This window comes from Chelon labrosus (genome assembly GCF_963514085.1).
Source record: "Chelon labrosus genome assembly, chromosome: 17".
Classification (NCBI taxonomy): Eukaryota; Metazoa; Chordata; class Actinopteri; order Mugiliformes; family Mugilidae; genus Chelon; species Chelon labrosus.
Genome location: NC_140350.1, coordinates 5312572 through 5329807, shown reverse-complemented (window position 1 = coordinate 5329807; position 17236 = coordinate 5312572). Strand labels below are relative to the sequence as shown.

Below are 17236 nucleotides of genomic sequence, written 5' to 3'. Positions count from 1 at the left end.
ATGGAGACGGATGTCAGCTGTGTGATCTGGCTCGGCGCAGTATAAAAGATGGCACAGCTCAATAATCAAGGTTTATGCGGAAACACTGGATGCTCCGAGCGCCTGCTATACTCAGCACATTTACAATGTCTTGGCACCCTCCGCGTAGCCTTCCGATGCTGCCTGTTTCATGATCACTTAAAGGATGGAGCACCTAAATTCCAGGATACATCCTAATTAATCAGGGGCCAAACAACTGTCGAAACTTGGAGAGGCACAGTTTCTTTAAGTTCTTGTGACTTAGCAAGTCAGATCCTGTTTGATGCACGCAGTGCTCAATATTCCTGGCTTCACACCAGCGGGCCAGTGGTTGGTGGAGTCCAGGTGGTTGAGGAGAGAAGATTAAAACGTGACTATTTACTGAAAGCCAAACTCCATACATCATGATGTAAAGTTAGACGTGCCTGGATGTACAGGCTTAGCACCTTCAGTGTACATCTGGCAGGAGACAGCTTGTTAATGAGCTTAAGTGAAAAGTTTACAAGGAGCTTGTATGGAAAAGCATAGCAAATGAATACATACATTCTGAATTACTAAGGTATTCTAATAGGTATTACAATAGAACAGATTGTATATATACTGTATATGGTGTATTCTGAATCTTATTATAGTCTTGAACTGTTAATCAAATAGCCTCACCTAACCGGAGGAGGTCTAAATTAAAAGTGTTAGATGGCCTTGCTACAGTACCTATGTAAAAGTGAATGATCTAAAATCTCCCCATCGGGACGGAAGTTATCACCATGGTAGCCAATTTATCATTGAGTGTTTATTTTAACTCAAACCCTAATCTTTATCTAAATCTCACTTAGTATTTATGTGTCCAAACCTAAGTAGTTTAGTTGCCTTAGCCAAAACAAAGAACAGCAAGATAAATACTAAGCTAACAACAAAAATGAATAATAAAGAAAGGGAATAGGACAGGTGACCATATGAGAAGTACAAGTAAAAAGTCACCAGTAAAGTTGCATAAATTAAAAAAAACAACAACATATGCTGTTATATAGAAAAGTGATAGAAATGCTTTGCTAACACCTGCGTGAGGATATCATTCTTTCTTTTCATACTGTCGAAGGCATCGATTCAGAATGTTGAGGGCAAGAGAAAGAGGAGAGAGGCAAATGACTTCAGTTAGCAGGCCTGCTCTAATGAGTGAACCGTCCGTTGATCTAGGACATAAGGATTGATTTCATTCGGACTTCGCTCTTAGACTGAGTTGGCCCTTTGAGACCGCTTGACTGGTTGACACGAAGTCAGGTCTGATGGCTGTAGATAGATTAAACTTTCAATAACATGCCTAGAAACTCCAATCTGGAGATTTTTTTTTTTTGTATCCCCAGTTATTGTACCTGTAAAAGCTCAAAAAATTTCCACACAAAATCCTCTGCAGAAGCAACACATGATTTCAGTTTCATTTTAAACTGAAAGGGTTGGTAAGTGTGCTGACATAGTTTGACATTCCCATTTTCCCCTCATTTTATTGCCATTGTTCACCAAGGCTGGTGCTACACAATGTTTAACATTTCATCAGCATCTTCAACCGAGATACAGTAAACACCTCACTGTCACGGCTTTTGATAAAGACCCGTGGTAACCATTTGAGGTTTCTGTGGTAGATTCCATTTGCCCCTGCATCTTCAAAGATTTTTAATAGTCCGCCTGCCTTTTCACACATACTGTTTCATCCATCATGCCAGCTTTAATGTAGTTATTATGCATTAAACATTTTTAATAATGTAACAACGTATTGATTTAAGGGCAGTACGATCCATGACTAAAGTCTTCCTGATGAATGCCAATTGTAAGTGAACCTTCAGTGTAGCTAGTCCTGACTGCCAACTATGAGCCCACTTGATTTCATCAAAATGCCCAGCAATGCTGACTTGCTCTTTGATGTAGAGGGAAAATAATTAAAGTGATGCTGGTGATCTATATAGGTATTAAAAAGTGATGGCCCCTCCCTATCGATCAAGTCTGATGAAAAGCCAGCGGTTCACAATGATCCCTTCTCATTTTTCCTCGGGCTGTCTGCAAGTGGCGCATTGGTCAGATTCTGTCTTTTATGTAAAAAATAAAATAAAATGAGTAACTCCTTTAGGTAAAGCTGTGTGGAGGCTCAGCTCCCTGATGGCATTGCCTTCAGCTGAGATATCACCACACAACCCAGCCTCCTTACCTTCTGCCAGGCAGATTAGTGCTTTTATCAATAAGCAGCTTAGCACCAAAGTGTCCCTCAATAATATGCCATGGTATTTTTTTTTTCTCTCTCTCTCTCTCTCTGCTTTAACTCCTGGGCTTCTTTTTTCCCCCATGTCTTTTTGCTCTTACACATACTGACACTCTCACATTTCCCTATTTTCACCTCACCTACCTCCCCCCCAAAAGTCTCCACTTTCTATAACTCTGCGTTCTAACCTCTGACTTAGACAAACAGAAATACATTATGTATTCTTCTCTTCAGGTCACATTAGGAACCTAGACAGGGCCCAAGAGGACCTGAGAGCAGCATCCCCATCAGACATACTACCCCATTAGAAGCCTACAGCGTACCATAAAACCCATTAAGGTCCATTAGGGAAGTGCTCCAGCCCACAGACACCTTTAAGGCCAGTCAGCCACAAAGGTGCACAGTTACAGATGGTGTCAAACTTATTTGATTTGTCATTGAAATACTATGTGTTCCTGAGGATATGTATTCAGACCCACATGTCGGATAGGGTTACATACGAAGCCTTGGTTCGCATGGCAAGTGAATGTCATGTATTGTGTTACATGTTTGCAACATAGCTTCAGGAATTTTATTACAACAGTCATATAACACCAAGCCGTATTTCCTTTCTTGAATTCAGTGATGTTTGGTGACAGCAGGTTAAACTTCCCTTATGACGCCATTTTTGTGGTTGAGCAAACCAGCACACAATGCAAAGTATTCCAATAAATATAAATTAGCATAAGCATTATCGAGTTTAAGCAGATCCCAGCTGAGATTTCTCTCAGCCTTTTGTAACTGCCTGAACATGTTCTCCGGCAAATTGCAGCCGTTTCACCCTCCTTCGATTGGAACAATTGCGTACAGCTGCGAGGGTTCAGCATACTGCCTCTCATGTGATTAGAGCACTGCTTATTACGTTTGATGAGGATGACCCAAATTCTGCGGAGGCAGACACGTTTTCCATGGCGAGTTGGAAATTCTAAATCCTAGATCAAGTCAAAGGTGAATCCCCGACTTGGCCACAAATTGCTATTTCTGGAGCTTTTTCTTATGGGGGCGAGTGAGCATAAAAGCACGGCTGTGGCGTGCCATCAACCATTTGGTCTTTTGGGAGATTTTGATAAACATTATTAACAGCTACAAATGGCGCGCACCAGTTAGAAAGCAATGCATGCAATGATGCGTCACAGCCACATACACCTGTCATGCCAAAAGTTTGGAGCACTGCCTAATGAATGGTTTTTAATTAGCTTTGTGGAAATGTTTCTCTTTGTGACAGACTGTTGTGGAGTGATTATTATTTTTCTTGTGTGTGTTTCGTGCTCTTATTCTGACTTCAACAGCAGCAAGTGTGGAACTACTGGATACATATATATATATTTAGCCTCCCTCACAAGTACATGTTGTATTTCTGTAATTTAATAATTGAAAAAGCCCATAATGGACGGACTCATGGAGTGAAATACACTGTATTCATATACAGTGCTTATCAAAAGTAAAAAGAAAAAAACTTAATGTAGGGAAACTAGCAACTTGTTCACATCTGAATTCGTTGCCTTTCTCCTGAAGGCGTGACTTGAATGATTAATAAGTGTAAAAATGGTTGCCAGGTAAATTTATCAAGCAAATAATCAATTAATCAGCTAATTATTTCTGCTCTCGAGTCCTTTTCTGGATGCTTTTGTAGATAATGGAACTGTCGGGGTTAATAGGAGCCCAGCAACAGATTTTTGCCCTTGGGAGGTTCATCCAGCCATGCCTGGGAGATCCAAGAACATGTATATTTGGTCTAGTTTGCCTTAAAGGGTTCAGTAGCAAAAAAACAAAAATCAATACTTTTGATGATAATATATTCAGGTGTTCATAATTTATTTCCAAAACGATGGCGGAGAAGTCAGAGAAATTGAGATGAGCTTCTCCAGAAGGGAGATCACTTCAAACACACTGCCTCAAGTGTTCCACTGTGCAAATGTTTCTTTTCACGTTATAAGTTGCTGTGTTCACCTCATTCCAAGGGTGTTTTGCTTTCTTTTAATGTCACTGTTTTCTCTTCACGATCATAAAGGCTTCTGCAGCATCAATTGCAGACAATGGGTATTGTTTTTAAAGAAGTTATGTAAATTCAGTCCAGCATATTATTATGAATGCACAACATTACATTTTTAGCATTCACAAGGCTTTTTTGTGTGTATTTAATACATAGCTAATTGGCCGAGAGCTTGCTGGTGAGTTAGTGTGCAAAATAACCAACCGTGCTGTGTGGTCTGGGCTCAAATGTGTTTGGCCTTGGAATCTGGAATAATGAGGAACGACTCTATGAAGCAGGTGTTGAAGGGCTCCACTTTATCCCAACATCTAATCCACTGGAGTGAGTAATTCAGTGTTATCAATAGTGTTCGAAATGCATTATAAGTTAGTCAATGGAGCGAAGACCACAGTAGTGTGACCATGCACCTGCATTTATGGTTAGAGACTTTACTTGTGTGCTTTTTTCTTTTTTTTTTAATGGAAGGGCAAAAAGACAGAGGAAGAAAGGAAAATTGTCAAAAGGAAATAATCTCATTAATTTTGATGTGCCCAACATTTTAAATGTGAATCCAAAGATTACATCAGAATTTCTCACAAAGGTTTCACTTAATTAGAGGAGCAGCCACGACTTTCATTAACATTTGTGACATTGTATGGCATTAGATTATATCACATTTTAATGTAACTAGAGAACAGTTTGACACATACAACAATTACAACAGCTATTAAGCAATTAGACTCAGTTCATTTTACATTTAGATACAACTAAGTAGCCCCAGTCTTCCTGAGTAACTCACTTTTTAACTTGTAAAAACTGACAGAGCTGCTCCTGTGAAAGCGCTAACAGGTTACAGCCTCTGAGTCGTGAAAATCTTGATGAAATGAATACATTTCAGTATATAATACTTTTTAATCGCTTGTTTTCCAAGTGTCAGGTGACAGGATAGGTGGCACATATGTGGTTGAAGCTATTTAAGCCCAGCTTACTGGCAGCTCAGGTTGACAGCGATGAAACAAAATGACAATTAGAAATTCCAGAATGTAAATATACTGCTCACCGCTGATTCTGATTAAAAGTGCTCCAGTATCCTCCTTCCGAGGCTTACCTCAGTTTTCATCATATTCAGGATGTACCATTTACATGGAACAAAGAGAAATCTGGTGATTAATATACATAATAATTGTTAGTATCCCAGTTGCTGATTACTGTTTGCCATGTGTCTAGGTGCCTGTGATGACAGGAACACAAAGTGGCCATATATGAATGAAGAAAGGATATATACGTGGTATATATGTGCTAACGTTATCTGTGCAACATACCTGCATAGATAAAGTTAGCACATTAATGATGTTTCTTCTCCACCACGACCTGACCTGCTATGTGCTTGCACACAGCGTTGCCAAGTCGTGCTCTTCCACACCCATTTGGGTGGTGATGAATTTTATTTAGCAGGGTAAAAATAGAGTTGGGGCGAGTGAACAAAATTTGGGCTGGTTTGGGATCATTTCTGTGTTTTTTCTAATCACTTTTTAATTTGAAACAAAACCAAAGGGCATTTACTCTTCCGAGGGCAGTGTGTGTTTTTGTGTGTGCCCTGAATGTGCTGTGCTTGTGCCGTAGTCGCTAGATGTGAGTTGTCTTGGTGGTTGACAGCTGCAGTATGTTGCTGGAAGATTTCTATGCTTCGACTGCATTGTTTTTGATATTAGGCTACACTAGTGTAAGCCATCTGGGTGGTGAAAGCACTGAACAATATATCGATCTAATATTCTGGGCAGTTTTGTGTGCATTTTGAACAGCTTTTGGGCTGGAAACCATGAGTTGTATCATGCAGCGAAGGCTGCGCAGGTAGTCAGCAGAGAATGAGACGTACACATGTTGCGGTATCCCTGTAATATTCCAGCTAGTTACCATGATAAGGGTTTATGCGAGAATGCAGGTTTCGGTAGTCTGGATATGATGTTCACGTATAAAAACACAAAAACCAGATAGTTCAAAAAGTCGGTCATAATCTGTGAACTCAACTCCATGTAACCACACCCACAGAGTAAACTAGAGCATCTGTTTTATAAGGAGCAGTGAACAAGCGAGCGAAGAAGTGATTCTCTAGCACTAAGTATTGATCACACAAAACAAATCACACTGATCCTCTATAATCTAACTCCTATAATCTAACTCCTTGGAACTCAACAAATGTCTCACACCATTGCACTTTCCTTAAAATATTCGATCTATTCTCATAAACTGAAATTATTACGTATACCTGCAGTAATTCTAAAAGCCACTGGATGTTTTCAACAGTACGTTGAAATTTGGTTTGGGTAGGAAATTAAATACAGATGAATGAATAAGCCATTATAGATTTCAATGTAACAATATGAAGGGATGATGAAAAGGAATTGGCAGATAATATGCTGCAGGAAAGAAAGGTCTAGTCCAGGCAGACTAAAAGGGAAATGGAAATTTAAATAAAAGTAAGACTTCAGAGTGAGGACCGGAATCCTCACTGAAAACAGCCGTGGCCGCTCTTATCATTGAGAGACTCAATTGCTTGTCAGATAACTGCATGAGCAGCAGAAACATCTCACAGTTAGGTGCAATAATTGCAGACTTACGCACGCGCCGCAAACAGTTCGGGTTAATTGCACCTGGTGAAGGATGCGCAGATACATTACCCACTGGGGACTGAACATGCATTATGACTGCCAACTACACCACACTTTCTGAGCCACAGAAAGTGTTTTTTTAACCTCCAACTGAGAGATTTTTTACTGAGGAAGCACCCCCAATGTACTCATTACAGGACCCGGGTTGGGGGAGACACTCAGCCAATAAAAGTTTGTCGAATTCTGCCTGTGATGCATCCAGGAGTGCTATATCAGCAGGCTCCCTCCGCTTCATTGCAGGAGGTATGTATAGAAAAGAAAGAGGGGGGGAGCATGGTCAAACTGAGTTATAAGCAGCTGCTCTGTATTTGTATGAAATTGAATCTAAATCAAACATTGGTCGTCTAAATTGGAAATGAGATCTGTGAAAGGTTCCGATTGCATTGATATGCACCTTGACTTATTCATTTAGATCTAAAAGAACAGGCTTATATAAATTGGACACGCCCATAGATAGAGGATTTTACTCCAGGCTATAGGTTGCTACTGTTACTGGGACGCACATTTGATTAAGCTCAGTGAGCATGTCCACACAGGCAGCAAACATTGTGTGTGTGTGTGTGTGTGTGTGTGTGTGTACAGCGTGCACTGTAGCATGAGTTGTATCCTCATCTCCAGCGATAGGGGAGAAGGCAGGTGCTGGCAGAGGTTGGAGGATAGATGGTGATGGGTGGCTGGCTTAAGAACGGGGAGGATCGGGGGCTGGGTTGTGGGCCAGATCTCGTCCTTGCAGTTATAAAGGAGAAACAAACTGATCTGACAGTGACAAATGAACCATCTCCTCTTCCCCAACTGCCAGTTTTATGCCTCTCAAACTCCTTTCTCACCCTCAGTCTCTTCCTCTTCCCCTCACCATTTTCTTCTTGAGTGCCCTCAACCCCTATCTTATTCATTCTCACCTACCAAGCTCTTCTCCAGACTCCAGAATTTCCCTTGTCCTACATTTTTACTTTTCTTTTGTTCTCCCTGTGATGCTCTTTCACTTCTTTGCCTCCCTCTATTACTTTCTCCCTTCTCTACTTTGCTCTGTTGCCTGAGAAGTACTGGATTCTTTTTTTTTTTTTTTGTACTGCTGCATTCTATTATGCAGTATTCTTTAATGGATTATTTAGTCCATTAAACTGATTTCAGCGCACCATAATTACTTCCTGGCTTCTGTTTCATGTCACCAATGCGACTAACATGGCATTTAAATACTATAAAAAATTGCCTTGCATGTATGAAAATTTTATTGCAGTTGAGTGGAATTGTCATAGCTGGGTGCCATTAACCAGGAGACACTGAAGTAGCACAAAAGGATGAAGGCATAGCTCAGCAGTGATTATTGTTGAGGTTTAATGACTGTCCTGCTCCTGTAATAGACCTTCTGGGGTGTTGAAATGAGATGCCAAGCAGAGAAGACAATTAATTGCTTGGCTTCCTTTTGTCCCCGCCCCAGTCCCCCTGTGTATTGGAATGAAACCTGATAAGACAAAGGCTTAGGGCCACCCTAATACCTTAAGAGACTCGTGTTGACAGTCTTGAGTTTATTGTGGGTGCATTGTGTGAGTTAAGTTGCCTTGTGTTGGTATTTGGTGTGCAGGAGGGAACTTGTAATGTTCTGATGCTCCGCGGGTTCACAGATAACCTGCAGAGCAACGCAAAAAAATTGTTAAAAATGCATCGGATAATGAATGTGTGGCGACATAATTTATACAGCGATTTCTCACCATTGTGCTATTGTACCACGTTCTGTTTCTTAGTACTCTGACTGACAGTATGACTGGCTCGCATTGAATGTAGATATGAGGATGTTGTGAGCACAGTACTGTAGCAGTACAATTATTATTTGTGATTTGTTTGTGTCTTTGCTGCTTTTCTCTTCAGTGCTTTTCTCTTCTAAATAATGAAAGAGCATACAAATTGACAGCAGGATAAATGTATCATGCCAACTCTGTCCTCACTTTTGCTGTGTGAAGAAATGTACTTCAGTGGCAGGTTATTAATATGGGGATAATCAAATGCCAAGCATAGCAGCCCTTTTGGGCCAATCTGTCTTCTTCTCAGATGTTTCAGATTCCATTGGCGGCAATAGAAATATTGCGTTTGGTTGCCTGGAGGGATGAAGGCTGACTGTACTGTAGCGCCACCTTGAGCTAATGAAGTAATTATTAGAATTATTAAAAAACTGCTTAAACCCCGCTGACAGCAGTGACATACATAATGTCCTCAAGGCTGATCAGTATCAAAATATCAGGTCTCCAACACTGTGATAAGAGACACGCTATTATTTAGATATTTTTCTTAAAGGCAGGCTTATAAAAAAAATCACATTTTCCACATGGCCAGAGTCAGTGTAAGTTGCCGCCGCAGCTCACCTCTGATGCGCCTCTAATCCCAGCAAAAAGATCCGTCTTTGTGTTTCTGCTAAAACACATTTTTCATCACAATTAGTCTCACACAGAAAGCAAGCCATGTCATGCCAAGGACTTGCTACAAATGCCACAGCCTTATACACAGTTAAATGGTGGCGTAAACATATTCTGTGAAAGAAAATATATATATAAATAAAAATTTTAAAAAAAATGCAAAAATAAAAAAGCCACGGTGCACTCTCTTGTTTATGAGCATTAAAAATGCATTGGTGTTCTAAATCATTATAATGCAAATTCTGAGTCTGTTAAGCAGCAGTACACTGCACACATTAGATGAGTGCAAATCCATCAGGCAGAGCTAAAAAATACTGTGTGCTGAATGTAATTGGAATAACAAATAGTAGGCTATATTATTCACCATATGGTCAATACCATACAGATTGGAGTCGGAGGAAAAAAAAAAAAAACGGCAACATGTGCATGTTTGCATCACCATATACTTTACAGAGGCACGCTCGCCATGGGTAATGGATACTGAGATGAATAATACAACCACAGATAAATACTGTCAATCAGTTAGAAGTAAATATTAATAGCAAACAAGGCTGCCCTTCATGCCCTCATACAATTTCAATATTCCTTTTTCACATGTATATAATTTCTGCATATTTTACTTGAGCAAATCCTGTGAATGGCATTGATTCGAAAATCTGATTTCTATCTCCTTTTTATTTTTTGCTTTCTGCTAAGTGTCAGTACAAACAAAGCACTCCGAGTGAAGACTAAAGCATTGCAGTGTGGAATTTCAGCTCTCAACATAATGACTCTTGGAGGCTGCAGCAGCTCATACAGGAAAGGATTGTGTCTGGTTTGCAGTCATATGAAATGTCATCTGGAATTTGACAAGATATGAAGAAGCAATCCCCTTTGAGAGCTCCACTGAACCGCACATTTTCTTATACTGTTCTCTTGTTATGATCAAGCCCTTACGGGTGACCCATGTCATTGTGTGATAAAACTAATTATTTGCCACAAGAATTATATCGGGCTCTGCTGTCTTGAGGTCAGAATAACTGGCAGCCTTATTATACTATTAAACTGATTATACTATATCACTGGCCAAGTATTTGCATGTTGCTGTTGCCATCACGGAGCCAAGCAGATGCCATGGTTGTTGTTTTTTTAAGTGGCTCTTCTTTGTCACTGTAAGGTTTTATCAAGCTCTTTTTATGCGTGATTTTTTTCTTCGTCAGATTACAAATGGCAAAAAGATCATAAAATATTAAAAAACAACAGGCGAGACTAATTTTAAATTGTTATTTTAACCTATAAAAATGTCAAGCAAACATTCTTCCGCTTTCTTCGGGTTGACACTTTGGGTAACACATCTGCTCATTTATTTATTTGCAGCTAGCGTGGGTTTGCAGACATCTGGCTCATTTCTGAATATGGGTTTCTTCAGAGCATTCCCTTAGGCACTTGTCCATTTTTATTTAGACTTTAGCCTCCCCTTTGCTACTTCTGCAACTACACAATAATAATCAGTATAATTAAAGTTAGCTAGCAACCAAACGGTGAAGCATTCTTTTTTCCCCTTTGAAGTCTTGCTCACAGTTGCACTTTATGCTTGAGTATGAAAGAGGCGCCCGGATCAGATCACAGCCCTATTTGTTGCATGTGTGATAAATTCATCTGTAGCATTCCCTTAGTTCAAAGACTGAAGATCAATAGTTGTCAGTTGTTCAGCCCCTATCTTTTCTTTGTTTTTTGTTTGTTTTTTGAGTTTGCATGTAAAATTCATGCGATCACATGCTATCTTGCCATTGCCTAAGAAGAACCTGTTTGTACTGTAAACAGCACCACATGGGTAATAAAACAGGCCTGCCAAAGCCTGCCGGTTGGGTTCCAGCTGTTGAGAGGTTCGGTGGCACAGCTGGAGTAGGCTTGCATCTTAGTCTTCTTTTGCCCGGCACAGAAAATTTTCCACGGCTGCACAGCTTGCGCTCCAGGGCATCCCACACTAGGACGATTGTCCAGCTTCCACTTCAGTTCAGACAATATGCATCCACTGCAGCTGCATTCACTGTCGCGTACTGAAAGATGCATTTGTGAAGTCAGTCACAGAAATATGCATTTCATACTGTCAAATCGGGACCGTGTCTGTCAGACGGTTAACATGGCAGGCATACGGTCGCTGTTTTCAACTTCAGCACAATGTATTCAGAATCACAGGAGGCATTCTACTTTCCAACACATTCAAATTCAGCTAAGATTATCCAGGAGAAAAAAAGTCTTTGCTTCATTCTTAATATGCTGCAAAAAGAAGCTTTTAGCCCATGTCATCCATGAGATGAAGTTAACTAATTACAGAAAGGGTTTCTTTGACAGTAAATGTTTCTAGTGTCAGTATCTGCTAAAAGTTTTTTTCTTCAATAACCACATTGTTCATTGTTTAAGTGAGGTCAAACTAGCACCAAAACAAGCCTATATACAAGTTGGCAAAACTTTCCCTTTTATAATTATGTCGCACTATGTTTAAATGAAGCCAACGCAGTGAAAATGAACAACCATGACTCATTGTGGTCATGACTGCTACAGCGCAACTTCTTCCGTAGGTAAAAATGTGATGCTTCGCATGATCCACTGACACCAAAACAAAGAAAGCGGAAAAACTCCTTCAGCCCTGTACCTCCTAAAAATCGCATGCAATCGTGCAATTTTGAAAAACAGAAAACAACGAACTGACCGAGTCCAAGTCCACATATTGCCAATTGCATTTGTGTGAATCCACATAGACCAGGCAGTAGTTAATCAGCTGAAGGTATCACCAGCCATCAGGTGTTTTTGAAAAGATGCTCCAGCTCTAGGAGAACAAACAAACAGGCATTGCTGTCCTCCCAGTGCGGCGTACTGAGGGCAGAAATGCTTACCTAAGATACGAAGCAAGTAATCTGCTTCTGAGCTAGTGCTGAATACAAAAAAATAAAAAAATAAATAAATAAAAACACATCCATGATTACTTGATCTGCACAGGTGATACACACTCACTCGCAGTATATTTGTTATCTGACAGGAACTGCTTATATCCTATCCCACTTGTGTGCTTCCTTTGACTATTTCCACCTCGTTAACTGGATAGCAGACAGTCTGCAGAGATGGATAAGCTCAAATACAATAAATCAGAAACCTGAACATTTCTCTTCTGCTGTTTGTGAAAGTCCCAAGAATATGTTAGAAAGAGTGTATGCATTTAATAATGTTTCCGGTGTGCTGGATAAGCATGTGTCTTAAATCAATGTTCTGCAAGGGTGTGATAAGCCTTGCGTTTGACTGTAGCCCTCTATGGAGCCCATCCCTCAGATCTTGTGTTCTTTGTGCATTTAACACCATGTTTTTGATCCTAACTCAGCTGAAGTTTAAGTTTATTGATTATGGTTTGTAGCAGAGTGTCTCATGTAATGACTGTGCTGAGGTGGGTCTTGCATTTTAAACAATACGTTTTGCTTGTGACTCTATAGCTGTCCCCGCTGCGGCATAACTTGATTTCACACACCTGTACATGTTGGGACTCATGTGAGTTATCTTTAATGCGAGCCATGTCCTTGGCTCAGCATTGTTAATTGTATATTTTATTCCCTAATCAGAGAAACTAGGGTTATTTTAATAACCTTTTCTTTTTTCATTCTTCATGTTTATGTCTGGCACAATGTAGACTTGCTGCACAGCTGTACATGATGTCTGCTTGTAACAATAGGCCCTTTTGATTTATGGTTTCGATAAAAATCTACCCAGTGAAAGCACAGCGTATGCTTAGTGTGTTTTTAATAATATCAGAGTATATATTTGATTTTAGCCATTTGCAGTTTGCTTGACTCTGTGATTTTGTGCATGTATCTCTCCAGCTGGGAGCTTGTTTGTGTCTTTCAGCTTGTCTGCCTCACTGTCGGAAACAGTCATTGACTCAGAAACAATTACCCTTATGACTTGAATATAATTCAATTAATTTCCTTCATTTCACAAGTAATAACGCATAACAGAGTTCATTTTCTGCACTCCTATAAAACACATAGGGTTTTCACGAGAGAGTGCCGTTGCCATCGGCTTCTGTTTTTCTGCTTTCTTGGATGAAAGTCCTTAATCTCCTCCACTCATTTGAGATGATTTATGAGTTTGCAGGGAGCGCTTACTTTGTTTATCAAAATGTCCGGTAAAGAGTGGGACAGCAAAATAAGCACACTCTTAAATCTTCACCCGTGTGTCTTTTCCCTCCTTCCACCCTTTTAAAGTATTTTTCTCCTGCCAGTCACAATAGTGATGAATGAATAGGTTTGGAAGGAGAATGCGCCTCATGCTTTCAGTTTAAATTTGACATGTATTTAATAATATGCCACAGCCCCAGCGCAGACATCTTGACACCTCTAATTTACATCTTGATGACATTTGCTGTTATGTAAAGAATCCCGGCGCAATAAAATATTTTCGTTGTGTCTCGGAAAATGATGCGATTCAGGGCTTCATCACAGCATTTGATGTAATGTGATGGGGAAAAAAAAGAAAGAAAAACCTTAGCCCATTCTTCCCCCTCCCTGAAGTCAGCCTTTTCTTCTTATCAAAGTGATCCCTTGGCATGTCATTTATTCCAGGATAAGATCAGAGGGAATGCCCCCCCACATTTTGAAACATGCTTGACTCTGTCAGGGCTTGTGTGTGTGACGGTCATTTCAGAAATAAATGCAGTTTTGTGGAAATACACCAATCAGCCACAACATTAAAACCACTGACAGAAGAAATACATAACATTGACCATCTCGTGACAATCAGTGTTCTACTGGGAAACTTTCGACCTGGCATTCATGTGGATGTTACTAAGACATGCCAGCTAGACCGGACCAGACCAGGCAGCCCCACCCCATAGCAATGACACTCCAGGCACACACACAAAAACGCTTCAGGAACAACTAAAAAAAAAAACATATAGAACATCACAAGGTGTTGACCTGGCCTCCAAATTCACTAGATCCCAAACTGATCAAGTATCTGTGGGATGATCCACAGAGGCTCCTCCCCTCAACCCATAGGACCCAAAGGCCCCCACTAACAACATTCTGTTGCCAGACACCGCAGGACACCCTCAGGAGGCCCATGTCCATTCTCTGATGAGTCACAACTGTTTTGGAGGCACAAGGGAGACCTACACAATATTAGGAAGGTGGTCATAATGTTAAGCATGAACTGCTTACATAAATATGTGCATGTGGCAACCTGAAGTGTCCTTCTGTTTGGGAAAACTGAACTTAAATTTTTATATATGATATGTAAAAGCAGTTCATTTGGATCTACAGTCAAGATGTAAAGTAGGAACACTGGTATTGAAAAGCCTGCTACCTGTAGTCGCCAGCCTGTTAGCTTCTCAGTGATATTTTATCAATAAAATTAGCAATTACCCTGCTTGCTTTGTGCATAATAGTTGACACTAGCGTGGTTTGTTTGTCATTAGGACTTACAAGCTAATGACACAGCTCATCTGTTTACTGTCTGTTCTGATTTTGACTCACTTTGGAGGTCACAGAGTAGCGTCTCTTTCCTATATTTGAAGTCACAGTTTCTCGTTACTAATTGCTGGCAGATATAATCCAACTAAGCTTTTCTCCAAGCACCAATTAACTGTTTATTTTCTCCATTGATTAAATCTATAAAAGCTGGTTAGCGACGATTAATTGTGTTCCGATTACAATTAAACGTGTTGATGAAATACACTTTAACCTTTAATTCTTTATATATATGATAATGCCTTATGAACAGAAAACAACTTGGCATACTCCATTGAACCGAACTGAGTCAGTTACCATGTAAGAGTTCTCATTCAAGGTAATCTGGACTTTCAGGCAGATCTTTTATAATATACACCTTCACCCCAATTGTATAAATGTTTCAGTTTGTCTTCCATTTCCACGCATCTTTTAATGTAGTCTCTCCTCGAATCTCTTAGCAGATTCCTATAACTCGCCTTTTTTTTCCTCCTCTTTCTTGAACGAGACAAAATTGTTAATTTAGTACAAGTACAAAGAAAGAAATAGATTTCTAGGTCACAAGGGCTTCACTGCAAGTGAGTGGTTGCCGGAGAGCGCCATGCCATACTGAACTGAAAGTGTCAAAGTGCACACAACATAAAGCTCTGAAGAATAAAGAGTATGTATAGAATATAGTTAGAGAATAGAGAGAAAGTCCTTTAGTCCTGTGTCTCAGCTGAACAAAATGAGTGGGTTGAGGTGAAGGTGAAGAAAAAGTCTGGTAAGAGAGTGGAGGTAGCTGCTCACCTGGGGATGGGGGTCAGGAGCAGAGAGCAGAAACAGAGCGGGTATGGAAAAGGTGTGTGGGATGTTGTCGAGTAGGAGTTGGTGCGAACGTTACAGCGTTGTTTGAAATGGAGGGGGTTGCTAGGAGACGAGGGAAGAGATCAGATGCTCTTGGAGAGCGCACACAATTTGTCGACCGGATTTGGCATAAAAAAAAATTAGAGCCAATCATTCATACTTGTTTAAGCGCAAACGATCAAGCAATTTTGTGATTAAGATGCCCTCAGCAAAATCAGCAGTTTAGCGCACAAAAACATGTACAAAGTTCTGCAAAATTGATCATCCTCACCCTTCATATAGAAAAATAAATAAATAAATAAAACTTTCAGGAGTTTAACACAACGTTCGGTCTACAGGTGGATGGATACAGGCTATAGATGTCCAATATGACTGAGCTATACTAGGCCTGATTGTCTGGAGAAATGAAAAGGAAGCTTTCTCTCCAAAGAAGCAAGTCTGACACAACAGAGCACTCTTGCAACTTGTCAAAAGGAGAAATCACTACACACAACCTTATCAGCTCCTTGTATGCATAATTTAAAGGGGAGATGTTCAGTAATTGGCAAGGTTTAAATATCTTGAGCTATGGTAATTGAATAGTCTCCCCACTAATGGAAATGTGTCAGACATGCTCTTACACCCAGCAGACCGCAGACAGTGAGTGACGGAGCACGGGGGCAAGAGAGTGTGGCATGGAAAGAAAAAGAAAGAAATTCTGTCTTATTATTTGCTTGGCTGTAGAGAAGATGTCATGATGAGAAAGAGTGGCTGGGTCATGTTGTTCTGCTGCCATCGAGCTGCTTGGAATTATTCCATCTCTTTCCTCTAATATTTATCTTATGATAAACCCACTGTTAGCTCCGGGGCTACCCGAGTCCTGTTGGTTTTGTTCTCATCATAACCCTCCTGGCTACTTAGTCAGGTCTGACTGCAGACTGAAGAAAAACATTCTACTATTTCCAGTGGGAGTTATCTCTCCAAAACAAAAAAAATCATTTCCAGACATATTTAGCCAATCTGACATTAATTTGAGCTGAGCTACGGTTTCGCGTCAGTCAGAAATCTGAGATTGTATTTCAGGAACAACAAAACTATAAACTGTCGTCACAAAAGGGGACCCTTAACAAAATGATACCTGCATGACTTTAGGACTAGGGAATGGTTTGCATATAAAGTATGTTACTATAACATTATAACTATTGTTAGTGTGTGCTAACATATAAAGTTGCCATCATTTTATCTGCTACATTATAACTGCTACGCACCAGTTTAAATGAATCCTATTAAATCATAGATACAAAACTCTGAATGTGTATTAAAGAGCACTTGGAAGCTCTTTCTTACTGTCCAGATACAGCTGTTTGTCCCATTGTATTCACAGTGAAAATTAAACCTGTATTTTAACACAAGTAATTCTAAGGTCAAGTGGTCATGTCTCCAGTGTTGTTAAAAAAAACACCCCAGCAAAACGTCTTGAGAGAAATTTAGCACATCCTTCTTTTTGGAAGGTTCAGACTGTTAGCCTGTAGCTTATCTTGTAATATTTACAGTGCCGGAGAGGTGTAACAGAGAGCTTGAAT

At 40.0% G+C, this 17236-nt stretch overlaps 1 protein-coding gene across 3 annotated transcripts in view; it reads left to right on the top strand.

The window, feature by feature from the left end:
* The window catches only part of pcdh1a (protocadherin 1a), a 71704-nt gene that overhangs the window by 13087 nt on the left and 41381 nt on the right, over positions 1-17236 (top strand). The window contains exon 3 of one of the 3 annotated variants that reach the window (XM_084565152.1): positions 10051-10402. The exons of 1 other annotated variant lie outside the window; for it this stretch is intronic. In XM_084565152.1, the coding sequence (XP_084421278.1) occupies positions 10051-10086 (36 nt within the window). In that variant the 3' untranslated portion in view covers positions 10087-10402. Of the gene's footprint in view, positions 1-8992; positions 9090-10050; positions 10403-17236 lie in introns of those variants that run through there. One more of the 3 variants, XM_084565151.1, reaches the window with a different exon arrangement.